This window comes from Penicillium odoratum (genome assembly GCF_028828045.1).
Source record: "Penicillium odoratum strain IBT 22623 chromosome Unknown utg000001l_segment0_segment0, whole genome shotgun sequence".
NCBI lineage: Eukaryota > Fungi > Ascomycota > Eurotiomycetes > Eurotiales > Aspergillaceae > Penicillium > Penicillium odoratum.
In genome coordinates this window covers 1,734,887-1,756,031 of record NW_026643143.1, presented here as the reverse complement: position 1 = coordinate 1,756,031, position 21,145 = coordinate 1,734,887, and the positions used below count along the sequence as shown (strand labels likewise).

The 21,145-nt window shown below is 47.6% G+C and overlaps 4 protein-coding genes across 4 annotated transcripts; 1 reads left to right on the top strand and 3 right to left on the bottom strand.

Annotated features, from left to right (window-relative positions):
- Positions 1-3,331: 3,331 nt before the first annotated feature.
- Positions 3,332-8,404, top strand: abcB (uncharacterized protein; the record flags this gene model as incomplete). The annotated part of the gene is made up of 9 exons (XM_057134573.1): positions 3,332-3,556; positions 3,658-4,195; positions 4,246-4,472; positions 4,523-4,802; positions 4,851-6,020; positions 6,070-7,351; positions 7,406-7,486; positions 7,549-7,923; positions 8,170-8,404. 9 exons carry the CDS (start codon positions 3,332-3,334, stop codon positions 8,402-8,404), a joined length of 4,413 nt encoding a protein of 1,470 aa, XP_057000509.1.
- Positions 8,405-10,464: 2,060 nt separating this feature from the next.
- On the bottom strand, positions 10,465-14,585 carry N7520_000637 (nucleoporin Nup120/160; the record flags this gene model as incomplete). Its single annotated transcript, XM_057134572.1, has 3 exons — positions 10,465-11,663; positions 11,715-13,871; positions 13,949-14,585. 3 exons carry the CDS (start codon positions 14,583-14,585, stop codon positions 10,465-10,467), a joined length of 3,993 nt encoding a protein of 1,330 aa, XP_057000508.1.
- Positions 14,586-14,986: 401 nt separating this feature from the next.
- N7520_000636 (recombinase RAD51) lies at positions 14,987-16,266 on the bottom strand (the record flags this gene model as incomplete). The annotated part of the gene is made up of 4 exons (XM_057134571.1): positions 14,987-15,798; positions 15,874-15,941; positions 16,028-16,107; positions 16,186-16,266. 4 exons carry the CDS (start codon positions 16,264-16,266, stop codon positions 14,987-14,989), a joined length of 1,041 nt encoding a protein of 346 aa, XP_057000507.1.
- Positions 16,267-16,914: 648 nt separating this feature from the next.
- On the bottom strand, positions 16,915-18,323 carry N7520_000635 (uncharacterized protein; the record flags this gene model as incomplete). Its single annotated transcript, XM_057134570.1, has 3 exons — positions 16,915-17,093; positions 17,152-17,887; positions 18,030-18,323. The coding sequence occupies 3 exons, from the start codon at positions 18,321-18,323 to the stop codon at positions 16,915-16,917; spliced, it is 1,209 nt and encodes a 402-aa protein (XP_057000506.1).
- Between the last annotated feature and the right edge of the window lie 2,822 nt (positions 18,324-21,145).

Below are 21,145 nucleotides of genomic sequence, written 5' to 3'. Positions count from 1 at the left end.
GACACACACGGAAGCCCCACCTTGGTAAAAGGGAGGGCAGTCGGAGGCAATCATGGCAATTGCAGTCTGTGCTGTACAATAGGGCTCAACAAGCAAGATTTAAGGTAGACATGGTACGGGGAGATCGATGATGTACCGCACAGTGGACGTTCACCTCGCAACCGAAGAAGAAGTGGAAGTGAGACGTCCAGCTTAATCGGGTAGTTCGGATGACTCCACTTGTCTTATTCTGAGGAGTTTTTTAAAATTGTATAATTGGATTTATGCATGTCAAAGTTACGAATAGTCGGTGGGCAATTAATTGTATTGAAGAGGAAAGTAGACTACACCCGGAATACGGTTAGGCCGACAAAGTCGGGGATGTTCTATTGACTCGGAACAATGGTTTTCGGTTGAGATGAAGAATTGACCCGAAAAGCATATTTGAACCAACCAGTACAGGAAAGAATGCGATTGGTCGTATCGTATGACCAAGCGAGGTCACACAGCCGGGAGATTTGAAGGAAAACGCTGAGGATTTGCAGTTCCGGGTACCTAAGGAAGACCTGGGGGGTTCGTGGCGCACAAACCTCCAAAGGGGATCACGCTAACTCGTTAGCCCTGGAGAAGCGCCCAATGGCATTTCTGCAAGGGCTTAGGGGGGATCGCGGGTCGATCCGCCTAGATCGACCTATCGTCCATGGGTTTGGGGGGAAATCATCATATTCCCCCTTTTTGTATCCTTAGCAGATACATCAGATTTAACTCCAAGCTTCTTCTACATTTGGTAGTCATTTTAATCTCAATAGCTATAAACCCAGTCAGTACTCCGTGCTCTCGAGCCTGTACCCCACCAAAATATGAACGGAAAATTAAAGTGCGAAAAAGCAAGGATCAAGGAACGAAAACAGGGAAATTTGGCCACATGGACGGAGAATTAGTGTACATTCTCAACCATGCTTTTTCTACACCCCTGCCCAGGTGTTGGGGCGAATAATAGTTGTGGGGGTTTTTCGGGTCAAACAAAAGTGGTCCTGAGGTCTGGATCATTAGGTTACGAATACTTGGACAAAGGAAAATCTGATTGTCGAGCCTTTAACCTCATCCGACAAGGATGTGGCACCAGGCTAAAAGTGGTGTGCATTAGCGTCAAACTACAGGATGGAAAGTCGTCCGTTCAGTTTAATTGTTTGGATGAACGTCTAGGCGGAACCACTCGGGAGGGAATGGGGGGAGTGCGGGCAATACACGCTAAGAAACTAGGGGCGATAGCTAGTGGTCAATCCTTTTGTACGAACCACTCGGGAGGGAATGGGGGGAGTGCGGGCAATACACGCTAAGAAACTAGGGGCGATAGCTAGTGGTCAATCCTTTTGTACGAACCACTCGGGTGTTGGGGTTGGGCGCTCCCGTTTATTCATGGAGACACTAGAGTATCTAGTTCCCGCAAACGGTGAAGGACCGCGTAAACTTTGGAATCCAGTCACGCTAACTCACTCATTAGTCTCAGGCCATAACTAGGTAGCTTTGTATATTTTCATCCATGTTGGGTCAGACGAACCGATACTATATATGTTAGCGATTTGCCCGAGGTATGAAACGTATATGTAGTGACCAAGAGATATATCTTGGAAGTCAGATCTTGTGAGATATATATTCCGGAACGTAGCGAGACCTCGCTGCAGATAATCATTTCCTTTTTCATTCCTCTCTTCTAATAAGTTTAGTCATGAGCACAGAGTGGATTTTATTTGAAATTTACTGTGGGTTCTAAAAAAAGTACGATGCAGTCCCCAATGGTTGTCGCCACCCATCAACCACGCTGTTGAGCAAGCCGGTTGATCCCAGTCAACTTGCAGATGCCTCGCTTACGAGTTTGGCTCATTGGGCCTGCTTGCTGTAGGTACGCATACCGGGGCATGTATAGGCTTCGCCCACGGCTATCATGGATACCACGTCGTCGCTCTACGCATCTCTTGCCATGTTAGTCCCAATTCCAATTCGTCAGGTTGAGCTGGCGACCGACTGGGAGAAATTTGTCTAGAAAATGGTCCAGGCCGATCTACCACAGAAAAAATTGAGAGGCATTGGACGCATGTCATCAACGAAAATAGCTGTAAACTCGCTTGGCCCCCACTAACTAGTGGAATGTGAAAAGCAAATCCGGGAAGTGACAGGTGGATCTGCCAGTGGAGCAGCCACGGACACCATCCGGATTATACATGTAAGCATAAATCGGTGGTAAATGAAATACTTCACATAGGAACAAATATTACATAGAAACCAAGAACTTGATCCAGACTAGGGTGCACGACTCACACGAGTCATCGTTGCCACGTAATAATTTGGCTTAGTGTGCAAAAGCTGAAGCTAATGCCAAAGCACCATCCACTAGGTACACCTGACACATAGAATTTACAATTTCACCGGAAGTTTGGTGGTCCGGGATTAGCAGCCTTGGGCATCATTTTGTCTGACTTCATATTACCATCCTATGCGGTAAACGTGCTATGACTTTGCGATTGCGTTGTTTTAATTTGCATGGGGGGGATCTACAAGGGATCTTCCCCATACATCACACAGGTAGGATGGGCGCCCTCGCATAAAAGTAGGTTTTATTACGTTCGGGGAAGTAGGGGCTGCATCGAAACAGGAGCTAGAGATTTTCACCGTCTCCAGATAGAACAGTCACATTGGCTAATGGATACAAATGGTCCTGCAAGGTCGCTGGTTTCTCCCTCGTGTTCTATCTGCGGGAGCTCTTCGAGGCTTTTATGAACGGAAGAAGTTATTTGTTTACTCCAAGGGGTCGAGCTCAATTGATGCGTTTGCGTCCCCCACATCCCTAAGGGGGAAATTCGAAAATAATTCAGGAAAGGAAGGGTGCATAAACATAGTACCAATTGGTATGGTCTGGTCTATAGGAATCGACAGTGCAAACTCCGAAATCGGTGAAAGAGAGAAAAATAAATTATCAAAAATAGAAACTTCCACTGAGTTACGAATTACGCTAATCAAAACTAATCATGCAGTCATAGTAATTGAATAATAAAATTTTAAATAATAAAAGAAAAAGAAAAAGAAAAAGAGAAAAACGTCGTAAGGTTGCATTGGAAGTCCACTCGGTTGCAGGGACCCAACAGGCTCATAGGAGCTCAGGGAGTGTCTATGCAGTGTAGTCAGCTCCTGCAGAAGGGGGGTTTACACCATTTCGGATGAATCTGATCTAGATCACTAAAACCTGAGCTTTTGCCCCTATGTATTGATCTCTTTTTGAACTCTCTTATTTCCGCACTCGTGGAGCTTCTTCCTCAACCATCTTTCACACCTGGATGGTTCTTGGAGAGCAAACATGACTTCCTCCCACTCATCGGCTTCATGCCGTCAGATCGATAACACAATGCGCGTCTGGGCTGGATCATGTCGTGGTGGATTTGATTTTACACTACTGTTCGAGGAGACAATTCTTCAGATACTCCCTATTGCCCTAATTTTAATCCTGGTTCCGTTCCGGATCTACCAACTGTCGCAGCAACGGTGCAAAGTTGTTGATTCATGGTTGCTTTTGGTTAAGTTGGTGAGTGCTTGCTTTTTCAATATTCTCCGAGGGAATAAGTTGGAAATTGTGTAACATGTCAGTTGGGAACATTGCAGCTAACCAGGTGAACTTTCTATTAGGCTGCTTGGCTATTCTTCCTGGCGCTTCAAATTACCCAAACTGTACTCTGGGCTTTGCCTTCTTCTGATAGCACAGTCGCTTCGCTACCGACCAACATTCTTTTGACCATTGGCGCCCTACTACTTATGGTACTGGCCTATGCGGAACACACGCGATCCGTTCGACCTTCGTTTGTCTTAAACGCATACCTGTTCTGCAGCCTAATATTCGATATTGCACGGGCTAGGACTTTATGGCTTCGTTCTGCAGATTCCTTCAATGATATCATCGCAACGGTTACCTCTGTTGCCGTGGGTGCCAAGTTACTTGTTGCTACTTTGGAAGCGATTGAAAAGAGAAGCATCCTCAAATCGGAATACCAAGGGTACCCTCCAGAGGCAACTGCTGGATTCTACAACCGAGCTGTGTTCTATTGGTTGACACCTTTGTTCAAGGTTGGCTTCAGTAATTATCTTTCTGTCGAGGACCTCTCTCCTCTGGACAAGGAACTGCGATCGGAAAGACTGTTGGCAATTTTCGAGGAGCAGTGGAGCAAAGGTAATTGAGAGACGTGGTATACATCTATATCCTTAACTAACCGTCACCAGTGAAAGCCAAGTCTGCGAATACTCTCCAATGGGAGTGCTTCAAGGCTGCTAAGTGGCCTCTTCTTGCAGCTGTTCCGGCGCGGGCGTGTGTGGTGGCTTTTAACTTCTGCCAGCCCTTGCTCCTGACCAGGTCATTGTCATACTTCAATGAGCCGGCAAATAGTGCGACGAACAATGTAGGCTACGGCCTTATTGGAGCCTATGCTCTGGTGTACCTTGGCTTAGGCGTAAGTACCATACCTCCTTTGAACATAACATTTCGCTGACGGTTGGACAGGTTGCTATGGGTCAGTATCAGCACAACACGTACCGTGGTATTACAATGGCACGTGGAATCTTGGTCACTATGCTATACAAGAAAGCCAGCACTACCACACTCAGCAATGCTGACCCCGCCAATTCACTTACCTTGATGAGCGCAGATATTGAGAGAATTACCAATGGATGGCAGACAATGCATGAGATCTGGGCAAACTCCGTGGAGATTGCCCTTGCGATCTATCTTCTAGACCGACAACTTGGAATTTCTTGCGTGGTTCCAGTCGCTGTGGCACTTCGTAAGTCAACTTTCAACGCCATCTCACCAACATACTAACATGACTCAGTCTCACTGGTCGGATCTCTCATCGGTATGTCATTCGTCGTCGCCCATCAAGCCAAGTGGTTGGAGGCAATTGAGCGGAGGATATCCTCCACCTCCGGCATGCTAGGATCCATCAAAGGTGTCAAGATGTTGGGACTGCAGAACTCCTTCATGAAGTTTGTCCATGGCTTGCGTATCGATGAACTAGCCATTTCGAAGAAATTCCGTACACTCTTAGTGTGGAACATGGGATTCGGATGGTTGACTCGCATATTTGCTCCTATTTTCACCTTCGGAGTGTACGAGGGCATTTCCAGCAACTCCCTTACCGTTTCTCGTGTCTACACTTCTCTTGCCCTCTTCTCGCTTCTTTCTGACCCGCTTTTGACCCTGGTCATGGCTCTTATGTCCTATGCGGGATCAGTCGGATCGTTCGTCCGCATTCAAGAGTTCCTTGAGAAGGAAGATCACAACGACCACCGACGTCCATCCCCTCTATTGCCTTCCTTCGAAGACCTTGGTGAGGCCAAGCTCCTCTCAAGGTCGGGCGATCTGGACATGTCATCCAGCAATTCTGAGTCTGTCGAATCTTTTAAGCGTGGGTCAACCTCGTCGACTACTAATTCTGCCATGATCACAAATGGCACCTTCAGCTGGGGTGCTGATCAGGAGCCTGTCCTGAGAGACATAAGTTTCACTGTCCCTCGTGGCAGCTTCACCATGATCATTGGACCGTCTGGGTGTGGCAAGTCATCTCTGCTTAAGGCTCTTTTGGGTGAAATCCCTTGTGCTGAGGGCAAGATCGAGGTATCTTCCAGCAGTGTGGCTTTCTGTGATCAGACACCTTGGCATATGAATGGAACCATCAAGGACAGCATTGTCGCCATGTCAGATTACGATCCCCAGTGGTATGCAACTGTCCTCCAGGCTTGTGCGTTGGAGGAGGATCTTTCACATTTCCCTCGTGGTGACCGCAGTGTTATTGGGAGCAAAGGTGTTGCCCTCAGTGGAGGCCAGAGCCAGCGTATTGCTCTCGCTCGAGCTGTTTATGCCCGGCGAAAGGTTATTATTCTGGATGATGCCTTGAGTGGTCTCGACGCCACAACTGAGAACCACATTTTCCACAACCTGTTTGGACACTTAGGACTTCTGAGAGAGAACGGTACTTCCATGATCGTTGCCTCATCTTCTGGTAAGCTATCCTCTTCTCGCTTTATTCAAATACAATTAACATGTTATAGTGAAACGTCTTCCCTACACTGATCACATTGTTGTTTTGGACACGGAAGGTCGCATCATGGAGCAAGGCGGTTTCAGCGCTCTGAACAAGACTGGCGGATACGTATCAAGCTTTGGACTACTCGCACCTGACTGGGACTACAAGCCCAAGCGATTCTCCGAGTCGCCCAGCTACAGTACCATTGATTCCGTTGAGAAGGAGAAGGAGGACATGCACCAGGAGCCTGAGAAGCGTGAAACTGGTGGTGACCTTGGAATCTATACCTACTACATCGATGCCATTGGATGGCTCCCCGCAATCATTTTTGTTGTTGCCATGGCTGGCTTTGTCTTTTGCATTTCGTTTCCCACTATGTGGGTGCAATGGTGGGCTGAGTCCGATACAGCTCACCCTAGAGCACAGCTCGCCTACTACCTTGGTATTTACGTGATGCTCGGATGTTTGGCTATGATCTGCCTCCTCGTTGGTTCTTGGCAAATGATCATCACCATGGTTCCCAAGTCTGGAGAGTCCTTCCACCGCAGACTCTTGACTACTGTGCTCAGTGCGCCCATGTTGTTCTTCTCTACCACAGACAGCGGCTCGATTCTCAACCGATTCAGCCAGGACTTGCAACTCATTGATATGGATCTTCCCATTGCGGCGATTAACACCATTGCCACCTTGTTCCTTTGCATGGCCCAGATGGGTCTCATCGGGGCTGGGTCGAAGTATGCGGCTATCTCCTTCCCCTTTGTGCTTGGAATACTGTTTCTCATCCAGAAGCTCTACCTGCGCACTTCCCGTCAACTTCGTTACTTGGACCTCGAGAGCAAGGCTCCTCTGTTCTCCCACTTTACCGATTGTCTCCAGGGACTCGTGACTCTGAGAGCTTTTGGCTGGCAACATGGCATGGAGAAGAAGAATCTTGAACTTCTTGATATTTCTCAACGCCCATTCTACTATATGTTTGCTATCCAACGTTGGTTGACTCTCTCACTTGACTTTGTCGTTGCTGGAATTGCCATTCTGTTAATTGTTCTGGTTGTTATCCTTCGCGGCACATCTCTCAACGCGGGCTCCGTTGGTGTTGCACTCCTCAACGTTATCCAGTTCAGCCAGACAATCAAACTTGCTGTCACCTTCTGGACAAACCTAGAAACCCACATCGGGTCAATCCAGCGAATCAAGGACTTCACCAAGTCTGTCGAATCGGAGGATCGCCCAGGTGAAGATGGCCAGATGCCTCCCAACTGGCCTTCAAAGGGCGCAGTCAGTTTCCACTCAGTCTCTGCAGCCTACAGGTATGTCTCCGAGTCGACATTTGTTTCTCTTTGATACTAATAGTGTGCCCAAAGACCCTCTGAGCCCGTTCTCAATGACGTGTCTCTTACTGTCCAAGCCGGTGAAAAAGTCGGGATCTGTGGACGAACAGGAAGGTATGCTCCATCAATCCCAATCCACATTTCACTACGGACGGAATTGACCAGGCTTATTACAGTGGCAAAACATCAATGATCATGAGCATCTTCCGCATGATCGAGCTGACCGGTGGTCTTATCACTGTGGACGGGGAGGACATTTCTCGCCTTCCGAGACGGGAGATTCGCGCCCGGATCAATGGAGTCTCGCAAGACTCTCTCTTGTTCAAGGGTAGTGTCCGACTTAACGTCGATCCGACAGGCTCATGCACCGACAAAGACATTACGTGTGCTCTCAAGACTGTACAGCTCCTCCCTGCCATCCAAGAAAAGGGGGACCTAGACACCGACATTGACGAGATCCACCTGTCCCACGGTCAGAAACAGCTATTCTGCCTTGCTCGAGCCATCCTTCGGCAGGGCAACATCCTAATCCTCGATGAGGCAACCAGCAAGTAAGTGAACCTCCCAATTATTGTCTCACCCCCTGCCGTATTCCCTCGCTTCAAGTCCATCTCCACTTTTGAAAATATCCTTTCCCTTCCCCTTTTTCCTGTCATATTTCTTTTCTCTCCATGTCACAATCCCCTGCATATATGCGGCTTGATCCGAGCGCCACGGCGCACAGATCTATGCGCCTCGCAGCCCCACCTTTCCCCTTGCATAAACGGAACAGGACAAACGCTAATGATCAATAATAGCATCGACACCAAAACAGATGAGATCATGCAACGCGTCATCCGCGAGAAATTCTGTAATCACACCATCATCTCCGTGGCGCACAAACTCGACACGATTCTCGATTTTGACCGCATCGTGGTGCTGGACGCCGGCCGGATCGTAGAGGTCGGAGAGCCATTCGCGTTGCTTTCTGAGCCCAAGTCTCACTTCAGCAAACTTTACGCCAGTTCGATGGCGTCAGAAGAGTCTGAATAAGCTTCTAACCTGTTCCAGCTGGCTGTTCTTGTTGGAGTTGACCTCTAGCCCCTTTTTGCATCATGGCACCTGCACAGATTGATTCTTTTTGCCTTTTCTTCACTCTCCGTCAGCTGACGCTCCGGGTGTGGGTTTCGATCTTTTGGTCTGGCGCTCTAATCTTCCTTCCTCTACGGTACATATCGACGTCACATACAGAATTGGTTGCCAGGAGTTTTGTATTTTTTGCCACTTTGATTGTTTTTACGTTTTGGATATGTCTCTTCTTGACTCTCGTTCATGTGGGCTTTCGAGCCATTTTGACTTCTTATTTTCTTCGCACTCTCATTGATATATCTTTTGGGATCTTTGGTCAGAGCTTGGCAACTCGATTTGGGATGGATTGTCTATAATACGGTGTATTGTGCGCACCGCACTGCTTGGTTGCCAATGGTAACAAAGGCAGTGACTCGAGCATCGAATTGAATAAGTTTCTAATTTAAAGCCTCATGGTTTTCATTCTATTTTTATGTACGCAGTCCTTCAACAAGAAGCCTTCCAATGTTAACAGATTCCTGCTTCAAGGACGCCACATTCACCAGCCCCGTCCAAGTCCTAGCACTTGAAGTTTTCTTCAGGCTTGATGGTGCAAATGTTGTCAACATTTTACATAAGATCGTGAGGGCTCCAGAGTCAACCGGTCCTGGGGGCACATGTGCAGTCACCGTATTGATTGATTGTTCTTGTAAACAGTACGTATTGAAGAGGGGAACGCTCGTTGGCTGTACGCTCTGACGACGCACGAATCGGATATACTCAGCAAAACCCACCACGACCGAAGGTCGCCCTCGACGAGCAGTGGATCCCTCGACAAAGGTCAAAAGTGAGAGATGTGTAAGAGCGTCCATTCTGTAACTAGTGCTAAGTTCGTTTTAATATACCCTTTTCCTTACGGGACGGAATGTGACCCGTAAGGGTATGGTAATCCGTAGTAGGGACCAGTTCTCCCCACTACAGTATGTATCAAATTTCAAATGTTAATTCCAGATTCACAGAGCTTGCTTCTATTTCATAATTACTTTCAATCTTTGAATTGGTCTTTGAAATCTCCAAGCCTATCCCTCACATTGGAAAGTTGATGTTTCTCTTCTATTATTCAGTGACACTTAATCCATTCCTCGATATACATATTGTTGTACACTGGTCTCGTGGACCTATTACAGACGTGTGTATGCACTCAACATATAACACCGCTGGGCAGGTGTACAGTGAAGTCGTTTTATGTACCCAAAACGATTACATATTGAATGATTCTTTCACATCAAGAGCAAACCTTTTTTTTTTGTAATTAGGATACATGATTGTAAGTTGAGCAAGTTCACTATTCCGATCGGCTCCCTCAGACTTCACCGAGGTAGGCTAACCTTTCTAATTTCGACCAGTGTATTTATTTTTGAAAGACGAATAATCCGAAAGCCGGAGATGAAAAGATTCAAGTTGAGCATTGAATGGAAGAGTTGTGACTGCCCTCTTTCCCAAGGTTGTCTGATGGACAAGCACTTGTGGTCACAAGTTGTCCTGAAGTCCGGACTCGAATCATTGACATTCGAATTAATCGAAATTTCCAGAGTTAGAACAGCCTTGGATGTACATAGACACGCCCATTGACCCATTGTGTATATCTGAACATTGAATTCTACTCAAGTGCTACACTATTTCCACGGGTGACTCTGTTTGTGTGCGTTGTGGCTGAGCTTCAATAGGCCTAGGTAGCCAACTTTGAGATATCTAATGTCAAATCAATCGGGAGTAGGCAGAGAGGAAAAAGTCATCTTATTTTTGCACAAAACATTTGAACTACTCTGAACGAAAGAAAAGAAACTATTGGGAACATAATGTTTAAGAACTCCACCGATGTCAACTTCCAGCTGCAAATAAAGACTCGAAATACATGTAGGTCCAATAAAAGATAGGTGGAAATTTTGAAGCAAACTTGAAAATACTAGCCAACTGTCCAAGGGCAGACCACTATATTCTCAACTGGTGATACCATAAGTTGTGTGAAGCCCTGTCACCACCATCTATGAGAGGACCATCGTTTCATCGTTATCAGTCTCCTCGTCTTCCCCCAATAGACCGAACTCCCAGTCACCACGCTCGATGCGGCTGACGCGATCCAGCTCGGATTGGTATTCGCGACGCAGGTGTTCAAGGGTAACGATAACACGCTCTAGGGGTCTTTCGGTGGCAGGTTTGAATGAGACACCATTGCGCCCACCGCCGATAGAAGAACGGCTTCCTCTGCGATCACCGGATACAAATGAGGCAACGCTGGTAGAACGACTTCTTGTCTTGGAAGCGACAGGCGATCCCGTATTATCCGCATCGTCCATGAAGACGTTTCCGTCACTGTCGGCTTGATGGCTTGGTCGACGGGTGTGTGAAGAATCAGAAATCGAACCAGAAGATGACAATGGCCCAATCTCAACGAGTATGTAGGCTTCACTCTTGTCGACTGAGGCCAAGAGATTGATCAGGGACAACAGCTCATGGCGGATCTCTTTGCTCTCTTGGTCGTCTTCTGGAATCACGGCTTCCTCGACTTCCTTCTTGCCCTTGCGAGCAATGGCGGATGAGGGGGCATCTCTGGCGTGGCGGAGGCGTTGGACATTGCGGTATGCAATTTCCGCCGCGCCGCGGTAGTCGCTGCGGGCGATGCGGTATGCTTGCAGAATGCGGTGGTAGTCGGGCAAGCTATCAGCCTCATTGCTGTCAATGTCCAGCCATGAGTGGAAGGTGTTTTGTTTGTGAGCGAGTGAGACGAGGACTTCATCGATGTAAGAAGCAATATTGGGCACGAGAGAGGTAGGGAAGCGGAGGATCTGCTTGAGACCAGTGGGTCCAGGCCCGGAGACGGTAAGAATAGTGGAGATAAGTGAGCTGAGGGCGGATCTCTGCAGCGCAAGATCTTGGTATCGCGCCAAGGCAGAGTATGCCTGGTCGAACTGGCAGGTCTTGAGAGATGCGTGGAACAGCCGGGAAAGCAAATCCGTCCGCGTACTTGAGTACTCGGGGTCCTGCTCAGCCCATGCTTCGGAGTCGAGGGCCTGCAGCGCCAGGCCGGCGAAGTCAGCGACATGTGAAAAGGACCGCACTCGTTCGAAGACAGAGAGAATGTGCTGGTAGTATCTGGGGATGCCATTGTGGAAGCAATTCACAGAAACAAGATCCAGGAGCGTTGAGGACATTTCATGAAGGTTACCTAGGGGTTTGCCGCAAGCTAAATCGAAAGTTAGTATACGACAAAATGTCGGAAGAGAAAAAACCTTACAAAGCAGGTATGCTGCCTTCCGGAAGTAAATTGCGGCAGTATCAAACTCCGACATCGCCACATGCAAGCGTCCCTTAACATAAGTAGCCCAGGACGTGCTTGCTTGGAAACGATGGAAATCCCATGCAAGGTCAATGTCATTCTTCGCAATGAGATCGCATTGGATATAAGCCAAAGCATTGGCGTATGTCACCTCGCCTGGTCGGGTGACCCAGGCTAAGACGTCCCGAATGCCCAGAGTCAATGTATAGCTCTGTGGCAATCCAATTGCTTGGCGGGGTTTGATGTCTGTAACAAAGAGATCCTCGAGGATAGTCACCGTCCTTTGGTTCTTGGTCCTTAATTTAGAATCCTTTAAGGAAAATACTGGGTTTGAAGTGTCCGCGCGAGTGTCTGCAGGCTGGTCGGCGCGTTTTCGGACATTCGAGCTCAACCAGTACATCATTTCATATTCACGGAGAATGTCAACGAGGGCAGAGAACAGGCCAGCAGCGTCAAAGCTGGAGCGCCCGCCCTGTTCGATTTCGCCATCCACAAATGAAACCAAGATTAACATATCGTAAAGGATCCGACGGTTCAGAAGAATTGTCTCAAGGGAACCACTGACAAGAACTCGCGCACCAAAGGAGGTTGAGAGAAGTTCCGAGTCTTTTCCATTGAACCCAAGGGGGACAGTTTCAATGACGGCATAGAAAGCGTCCCCAGGTAAGTTCTCGGCATCCAAGTTTTCGTTCAAAGCTGCAACTAGGCCGTCGAATGTCTTGTTGGAAATTCGATCCGCAAACTCGCAGCGCTCACGGAATGAATCCATGCGGTCGGTGATTGATGACGATGGCTCATTATAGATCTCAATATCAAGAGCGGCCCGGCAAGCAGCGTCAAGCTCTGCAGAGAATCGCTTCCGGAAGTCCGAAGCGACCTTCACCAGCGATGATGCTTGCTCGTACAAAGTCCCAAGCTCAGCACTCAGATTTCGGTGCCTCCATCGATCGGCGATCTTAGGCTTTTCCTCGGCAAGTTCAGAGCCGGAGTTATGCACGAGTAATTCCGTTGTATTGCATTCCCGAACCACAGCACAAGCATCGGAGAGAAGAAGCCAGGGCATTTCAAAGTAGGAATCGTAGGCGAGAGACACCGGCTCGAATCTGCGCTTGTTTAAGTCGTCCGCAACCTGCCAGAACTGGCGCCACTTTGCATCTGTGTCCGTTCGGTACCGACTGTACCCCATCTCATCTTCAGAGTATTTACGCAGGGAAACCGTGGCTGTGATAGTGGAGCAAAGTCTTTCTGCCAACGAGACATCCTTCTTTAGAACCACAGCCGAGGTAGATGACAAAGGTTTTAGGGCTTCCTGGTAAATCGCCAAAGCAGTCTGGAGAACCTCTGGCAGATAGCGATTCGGGTGTAGAAGATATTCCAGCCATCGTTCTGTTGGATCCACTACATCGTCCAATGTCGGAGCAGGCAGTGGCTCCTGTCGATATGCCTCGAATGTTGTTGAGACCCAATTGCTTGCCCAGTCGGTCACCAAGGTCTGGAGATCAAAATGAAGAGTGTATAGCTGATAGAGACCGTGATTTCTCCAGAGAACCCACAGCTCCATTCCCTTGCCTTCATCCATGGACTTGACCTGGAAGTCGGCGATGCTCCAGAACATATTGCCCGTTACATCGGGATCCACTGGCTTGAAAGCTTCATCTGCATAGAGATCTTCGATAACCAAATCAGATGTGAGGCCTCCTTTAACAGCCCAGAACTTGAACCGTCCCTCGTCAAATGGAGAGTATGTCACCACATAATAGCGATGGTTTCCATCCATGGCCCTCTCAGCATTAAAGACCCGAATGAAAGAGGTCTCGGCAGGGTTCAAGGTTTGCGGTTGAACATCAGGATCAATTGCATGGCCCAAGAGATCCTTTGTCGCGACCAACTTATTCGTCGCCAGATTCCAGATCTTCAATGTGTGGTTCAGGCAAACAGCGAAGACGTATGTCTCATCAGATGTCGTGGCAATGGCGTTGGCGGTATTTAAATCAAGGCTTCGGTCCCGGTTTCGTTCCTTGTATCGAAGCGAGGAGGGTAGATTCCATTTCACTAGACCGCGGATCGAGGCGCCCCAAGTTCGTTCGTCGAAAGTCAACGGGGTCCAATGTGAGCCTAGACGAATTTCATATTAGCTTCCATTTCTTTATGCTTCAGAATGACACCCGCATAATGGGTTCATCAAAGCTTACCATCATCTCCAGCTCTGCGAGTCAATCGCAAGAGGGCACCGTTGTCGAGAGAGATGAACAGTTCGAGCGGACTGCTGGCATGAAGTCGGTGGGGGTGAGAAAAGGAAAGAGGCGCAGGATCACATGTTTTGCACCAGTCGGATACGTTGTCGTCAATCGATTCGGGTCTTCTGAAGAACTCCGGGCGGAGCGAGAATGTGTGCAGTTGTTTCGAGGCCGTAATCACAAACACGCTGAGAATTTCGTGGTCCTCATGATCCGCCAGGGTAACACACGACGGGAGAATCTCATCCGGGAAGTTCAATCGGAGAGTAACATTGTATTCAAATTGCTCTGAGCCAGCCTTGGTGAGATCCGCGCATTGAATCTCCAACACCTTGTTGTCATTGACAACCCTCCACACAAACGTTCTCGGGTAAGACTTGCGCTTGCGGAAATAGACCGTGCCTTGTGTCGCGAGGTAGCGTTTCGAGAATTCGTCTTCGTCTTTCGCGATGGGGGGTTCGTGATCTGGTGTGGATGAGATCGAAAAGCGTGTCCGTCGAACCGCGCTCTCGGGGGAAACGTGGATATTGGCGACTGTGGTAGGCGAAAATGGTCGGAGATCGACCCTGGTATCCTTGTAAATCTTCGCCATGGTGAACAGCTCGGGGAACTGCACGTAATTCAGTGTCGCAGACTTCCCATGGCTTTGAGCGGGAGAGAGTTGCAGGGCGGAAAGCTGGAGCTCTCAAAAAACAAAGTCTTGGCGCTGGAACTTTACTCACTACAACATCAAAAGTCAACAATTTACACTAGTACTCTACAGAACTAGACACTCTCAAGGATCCACATTTAATGTGTTATCTAAAGTACATGTATATAACGGGGATTCTTTGGAAAAGCAACTCAGGTATAAAGGGATGTTTTGCCAATGCTTTCGTCGATCACATCACTAACAGTAGATACAGAGGGATATTGCATGGGCTCATCAAGTCACTAATCTCGTGTCGACAATAATAAAGGGGAATTGATAAAACGGAAAGGGGTATTGATCTCTTAATCGTTCTCCATGTCCTTTTCGTTGGGGTCTCCAATGCCATCTTCGTTAATTGCAAACAGGCAATCACTTTCCGGAAGACATGGGCTATCATAAATTTTGCATACTCGAGTCTCACCACGGCCCTTCTTCAAGCTGAGTCGGGTGGTACTGGCATGAGCAATAATGTTACCTCCAATAGGTTTCTTGGGATCGGGATTGAACATGGCACTGGGACCACCGTCAACTTGCGCCACAACCTGATTCGTGATCACAACGGCAATTCCAAACTCGTCAGCCAAGCGTTGCAGCGTGCGCATGAATTTGGCAAGATGAGTCTGTCTGGATGACAGCTCTCCACGTCCATTGAAATCTGTTCGGTACAACGCGGTTGCCGAGTCAACCACAAGAAGCGAAAATCGGGTTTCGCACATCATCTGGGACGCCTGATTGAGGAGTTGCAGCTGGTGGTCGGAGTTATAGGCACGAGCATATGCCACATTATCGAGGACTTCCTCGCCCACAAGGCCAAATCTCTGTGCCACAGCAAGAAGACGGACGGGTCGGAAGGTTCCCTCTGTATCAATGTAGAGACATTTACCTTCGCCTCCACCCATATCAAAGGGCAACTGACAGGTGACCGCGAGTGTGTGACAGATCTGACTCTTTCCCGTTCGGAATTCTCCAAAAATCTCGGTAATTGAACCTGTCTCCACACCACCACCCAGCAGGGTGTCGAGACGCTTGGATCCTGTTGTAATGGATATGAGCTCACTTCGTCGTGCATGCATCTCGGTCGCCGTCGTAAAACCCATAGGAACTAGTTTCGCAGCTATCCAGAGAAGACAGTCAATATCTGTTGTTCAAAGAAGAGGGTTAGGTGGGTCCCCGCATGCTGATAACTCACCCTCCACTAAGATCTTGGTCGCCTTCTGCTCCGAAATTCCCTTAATCTGCTCCAGCAATCGCTTCGGTCTGGTTGTTTCCATCTTGTCAGTTTACAAGCCCTGGAATGAAAGCAAAATTCGCGAGCGATTCCAAATCCTGCATCGGAGACGTACGTGTATGCCACTGCCTCAACGGTGTGGTATCCAGCATCCACAAACAATTTGATATCTCTTGCGCTCAGCCCCGCAAGGCCCTAATAAATCGAAGTCAGCACGTTGCTTTAGAACTTGGATTGAGGATTGTATCTCATTCCAGCGAACAAGACACTCACCTCAAGTGCAGAGAGCGGGGTTGGGGCACCAGGGCCCGGCAGTTGGCTCTCATCCATCTCGCCCTGAGTCTCATCTGCCATGTTTGCAGTATTCTGGTCAATAATTTGATGGTGCAGCAATGATGGTCAGCTCGTTGGCGATCGACGTCTCTACAAGACCACGCGTCGGGCTGTGCGCAATGGTTCGTGTTGCACAATTCGAGAGGGGTTCTCAGATGAAATGAGATCAAAGCTTCTGGAATGAATGGAATGAGTCACCAGGCAGCCGTGGTCCCACAAGAAGGATTTGTTTGTGGCAAAACTGGCGGTTCTCCAGACGAGTCCAAATGTTTCCTTCCAATAGACGCGTTCCAGTTGTCGCGCGGTCACGTGGGTCCATTGACTAGAAACGCCACAAGGCAACAACAAGACTTTCACTATTTTGGGTATAATGAGCCTAATTCTAGACTTCAGTTGTATCTGTGCGGACTCAATTTCTATCCATTGATTCCCATCAACAATCTTTAAAAAATACAGCTTTCTCCCGCAAAAAAACTAACTGTTTGTATCTCAGGGCCTCCCCTTACAATCACGCAACTCACCAAGGAACAGATATAGAGATTAACCCCAATGATTCTCAAAAACCCAACTTGTTTTGGCCTGACACTCATTTCCATCATGGTCACTCTATCATTCCCTCTTCCACATGCGCGCAGTCCCAGCCATCGTTTGTTGATCTGATCAATTAAATCAACAGTCTCCTGACTGAAAATGCGATACAATCGACGATCGAAATCTGTGTTTGCCGGTCTCTCGTAACGTGGGGTCGAACTCGAGTCTCTCTGAGGGCGTGTTCATGTGAATTCTGTCGTTGAATATTTGGCTCATCTTGCGTCTGAAGTCCTCGGACGATCGGCTCCGAATAGTTTCTTTGGAACAGTTAGTCTCTCTGCCCCACATCGCAGCCAGCTCACGTCTTTCACTTACTGCGGATACGCGGAGCCAGGTTCTGCTCGGCTTCTAGACGAGGATCATATTCTTCGTTAAGCGACCCCAGATCCATCCTGTCTTGGTCGCTTGTTCCTGACCTGGTCCGTCTGGAATCAAACAACTGGCTCGCACGCAAGACTCGGTTGTGGAAACTAGCCCGCTTTTCGTGGCTGGCAAAATTTTCGCTTCGATGATTGAATGTGCTGGGTGTAACTGGAGCGCTCGCTATATTTGCAGGTGCATGAATCCTTCCCGGTCGGTAAGGCTCATATCTGTACATGTTTATTGCAACAGTACCGTTATGAGATGTAGCGGTGGGAAGATGAGAATATAGAGGAGGAGAATATAATGGCATGGAGATATGAGAGGGCGCAAGGTCATCATGTGACAACGAGGATGAGCGGTTGGAGGGGCGAACGTTGATGGGAACAGGTCCAGCACTGGGGGGAGTCGAAAGTGCTTCACTGTACAGCGTGGGCGATCGGCTCCCGATTGTGGGTGTCTCAGGAGGAAGGGAACTGGAGCAGGGACTAGGGCACGGAGTTTCTTGTCTAGAGATCCAGATGTCTGGGACTTTGACGTCGCTCTGCAGTGCCCAGGCACCAAAGGGGATGTCATCTGACTTCAACATAGGGTATAAGTCGGCTTCTTCCTCCTGTTGACGTCTCTCAAGCCTGTGTTCTTTCCATCTGCGGCATGCGGAGACACAATAGGCGACAATGATATCGATAGACTAGAGCCAGTCAGTTTCGCGTGGCTCATTCTAGAAGTTGAGACGTGTCGAACAAGTATAAGCACCAATCCCTGTTGTGAGAAAGTTGTCAGCAAGTTTAAAAATCCTTTCGATGAGCATCGCGGTTGAAGGAAGACCATACTAGACTCAGCTTCGCCCATAGCTGCAGGTCGGCCCACAACGCCATGGTCTCGCGCTCGTAAGTATAACGCGCATGCGCCAGTGAGAATTCTAAGAATATTGCGCCCAGCTGAGAGGAATTAAAGAATTGAGCGTAGAAGGAATATTTCGCCAAAGTGACCTGGAGGGTAGAATCATACTGTCGTGGTTTCCATCTGATGTGCCTGCCTATTCGTATACTAAACACAATCACGATCCGCCAAGCAGCAGCCCTCCATGATCCCAAGGAGACTGGATTCGTATACATGGGTTGCATTTGTATTGGATTCGCGGGACGGGAAAATGCTTTAAGAGCAACTCAATCAATTGGTTGTTGTTAAATAAAGAGAGTGGTAATAAGTGAAGGATTCAACAAAATTGGCAAAAAACCAAAAAGAAATCTCTCCCTCGGGGAATCGAACCCCGGTCTCCCGCGCGTATCAGTGTTAGTGACAAGCGGAAATCATGACCCCTAGACCAAGGAAGATAAGATAGTCGAGTTCCCGCTCGACCACTTGGTACTGGTTGATAGCAATATTCATATATTTGGTTATACATTCCTAAAGATATCCACACAACAAAACAGTCACAGGTTCAAATCAGGTAATCGCAGCGTGCATACTAGGCTTTGATTTTCTAGAAATTCGAAATTGAGATACATATCATTTGAATGTGACATGGATGTAAAACCCTTGCTCAGCTGGTCATAAGTGAATGTTGAAGTTTTGCGATTCCGTAACATTTGAAGTTTTCCACCACTTGAGCCTTGCGAGAGTTCGATATTCCTATATTCGCATGACATGGGCAATTTTCAAGGTTGCAGAGGTAAAATATTGAACCATCTTAGCTTTTTGAACGGAATTGCAAAATTATTGGACATAGCGGTATTTAAAAGGGCCGAGATTATGCTACAGATTCTATACTGGTGTAGTCCTTAATTTTGGACATGTCGCGTCCTCGGATCTGCCTTCTTTAGCAACATACTGCTGCACCTATGATCGCCGCTAAGGTACGGTCCGCTGCACCTGAGGATAATCATAGATAAATAGTACTGCGAGATACTAGTGATGCTACTGCCTTTGTGGATTCATGTAAACAGAATATATCGCCCCGGACCCCGCCACTAAAAGAGCAACAACAGAGCAATGACAGAGCAATACCCAGCAATAATCACGGACAGATAATGATCTGGTAATTAGTGCCCTTTTGCGACATGCTTCGCAGGACCTTTTTTTTTTCTTGAAGGACTTCCTACAACCTGGCTTATCGCAACAAAGTCTTGATTCACAGACGACGGTGCATCTGCATTATCAGTTTGTGGGGAAACGTAGGATTGTTGCAACCTGACCAGTTACATTTTTCATTCTATTTTATCGAGAATCCCAAAGATCTACTAGTGCCGCTTCGGTCGATGCATTGTCAGTCATAGCTAATATTGCTGGAGAGGGCCTAAATCCCGGGTTTTGTCATTGGGTACGTTGAGTGACATCGAAGGATCTAGCATATAAAATAGACTAGTATCGAGTGATGTATTTTAGGTCAGAAATTAGGTTAGTACGTATAATAAGGTTAATAGAAAGATCTAATACCAGCCTTACCTGTGGGTTAATTTGGGCAAGGCCGCTGATTTGAGGGTTAGAAAATAATCCAGTTAATATACTGGACCGCTGATTAGGTGGGGGAAGAGATGTTCTAGGCCTTGGGAGATGAATTGAGGAGCCATTAATCATTGTCGTTTAACCTATGCAAAGGACATGATATGGCTGATTTAGGCTAGCATGTGAGATCGGGTTGGAATCGTTGGTGTATTTGGAATTGCTGCTTGCTGCTCTATTGGGTCACTAGAACCAGTTTACTCTAATGAATTCATTGTAGAGTGCTAAAAAGATGTCTCGTGAAACAGAAATACAACGACCATGAATATAAGGTTGCATACTGTTATTGAATCATAACATAGGAAAGAGCGAACACCTGGGCAGGGACCGAATGTTTTAAGTTAGAAAGAATGAGATACTTGATAAATCTCGTCACTATGGGATAGAGGATTTCGACCCTGGTGAGGTAGGGTACCTCAGGCAGCTACCATTTATCTCCGGATGATAATATGTTTAAACCATGCGCCTTGAGGAACCGAGGGGGTGTTCCACGACTACAGTATAAACTTTACAGGTGGGAAGCTAAGACCAGTCAGTCAAAGAACTAAAGAGCCCGAATCAGTGACAAACGTTAACTGGCCCCATATCATGAGGTCAACGCCACATTCCTCTATTATACAGTCAAATTCCGCGTCACAAGTCCTATCTCAGGCTCAGTATTTGCACCCAAGTGTAATCATGATATCTTGCCGTGTCGTGCATCATAAAAGAGATAATTCGGGCATAGAAACGGGCTATGCCCTTACACACGTCAAGCCGAGAAAGGGGTCCCCCTTCCCCGAGAACCTGAAGGACGCGCAATTCAATTAAAGCTTCCAAAACATGACGCAGCAGATTCCTGAGAAAAACGATCGGCAGTACCCGCCGGGAGAATAACCGCACCCCTGCCAGTAAGCTTGCGTTGGAAAGAGCCCACTGTGCACATACCTGAGTAGTTTCTTACGCAAGCCCCAGAAATGCCGGCCCTAAAGCTATTCCATGTGTTGTATCACCTCAGCTTCACACGCCCATTTTGTCAGCACACAAATGGATACCCAGGGATTAGGATTGTTTGCACGCACTTCAAAATGCCCGTGGCCTTGATGTGTATCACCACATAAGTTGGTTCCATTGATTAATACAGATGAAGCAGTTTAGATAGAAAACAATGAGTGAATCCTAAAGTCTCATTAGGATAAATTTTCAAGCTAAGCCCCCTTGTGGGTCTATGCTAAGCAAATCAGATCTATGATCGACAGCCCCTTCGTCAAATGATTTTTGAAAGGATTGTATTGATTTAACATTTGAAGATCGACTACTATCGTTTGAAATGATTGGGCCCCTTCCTCCACCAAAAATTGAACCGGGTAGGTCAGCCGCTCAGAATCGTTGAATGATAAGCCAAGTAATGAGCACAGAATGATGGTATTTCCTATTGTAGGAAGAAATGGAGCTCACATTTAAA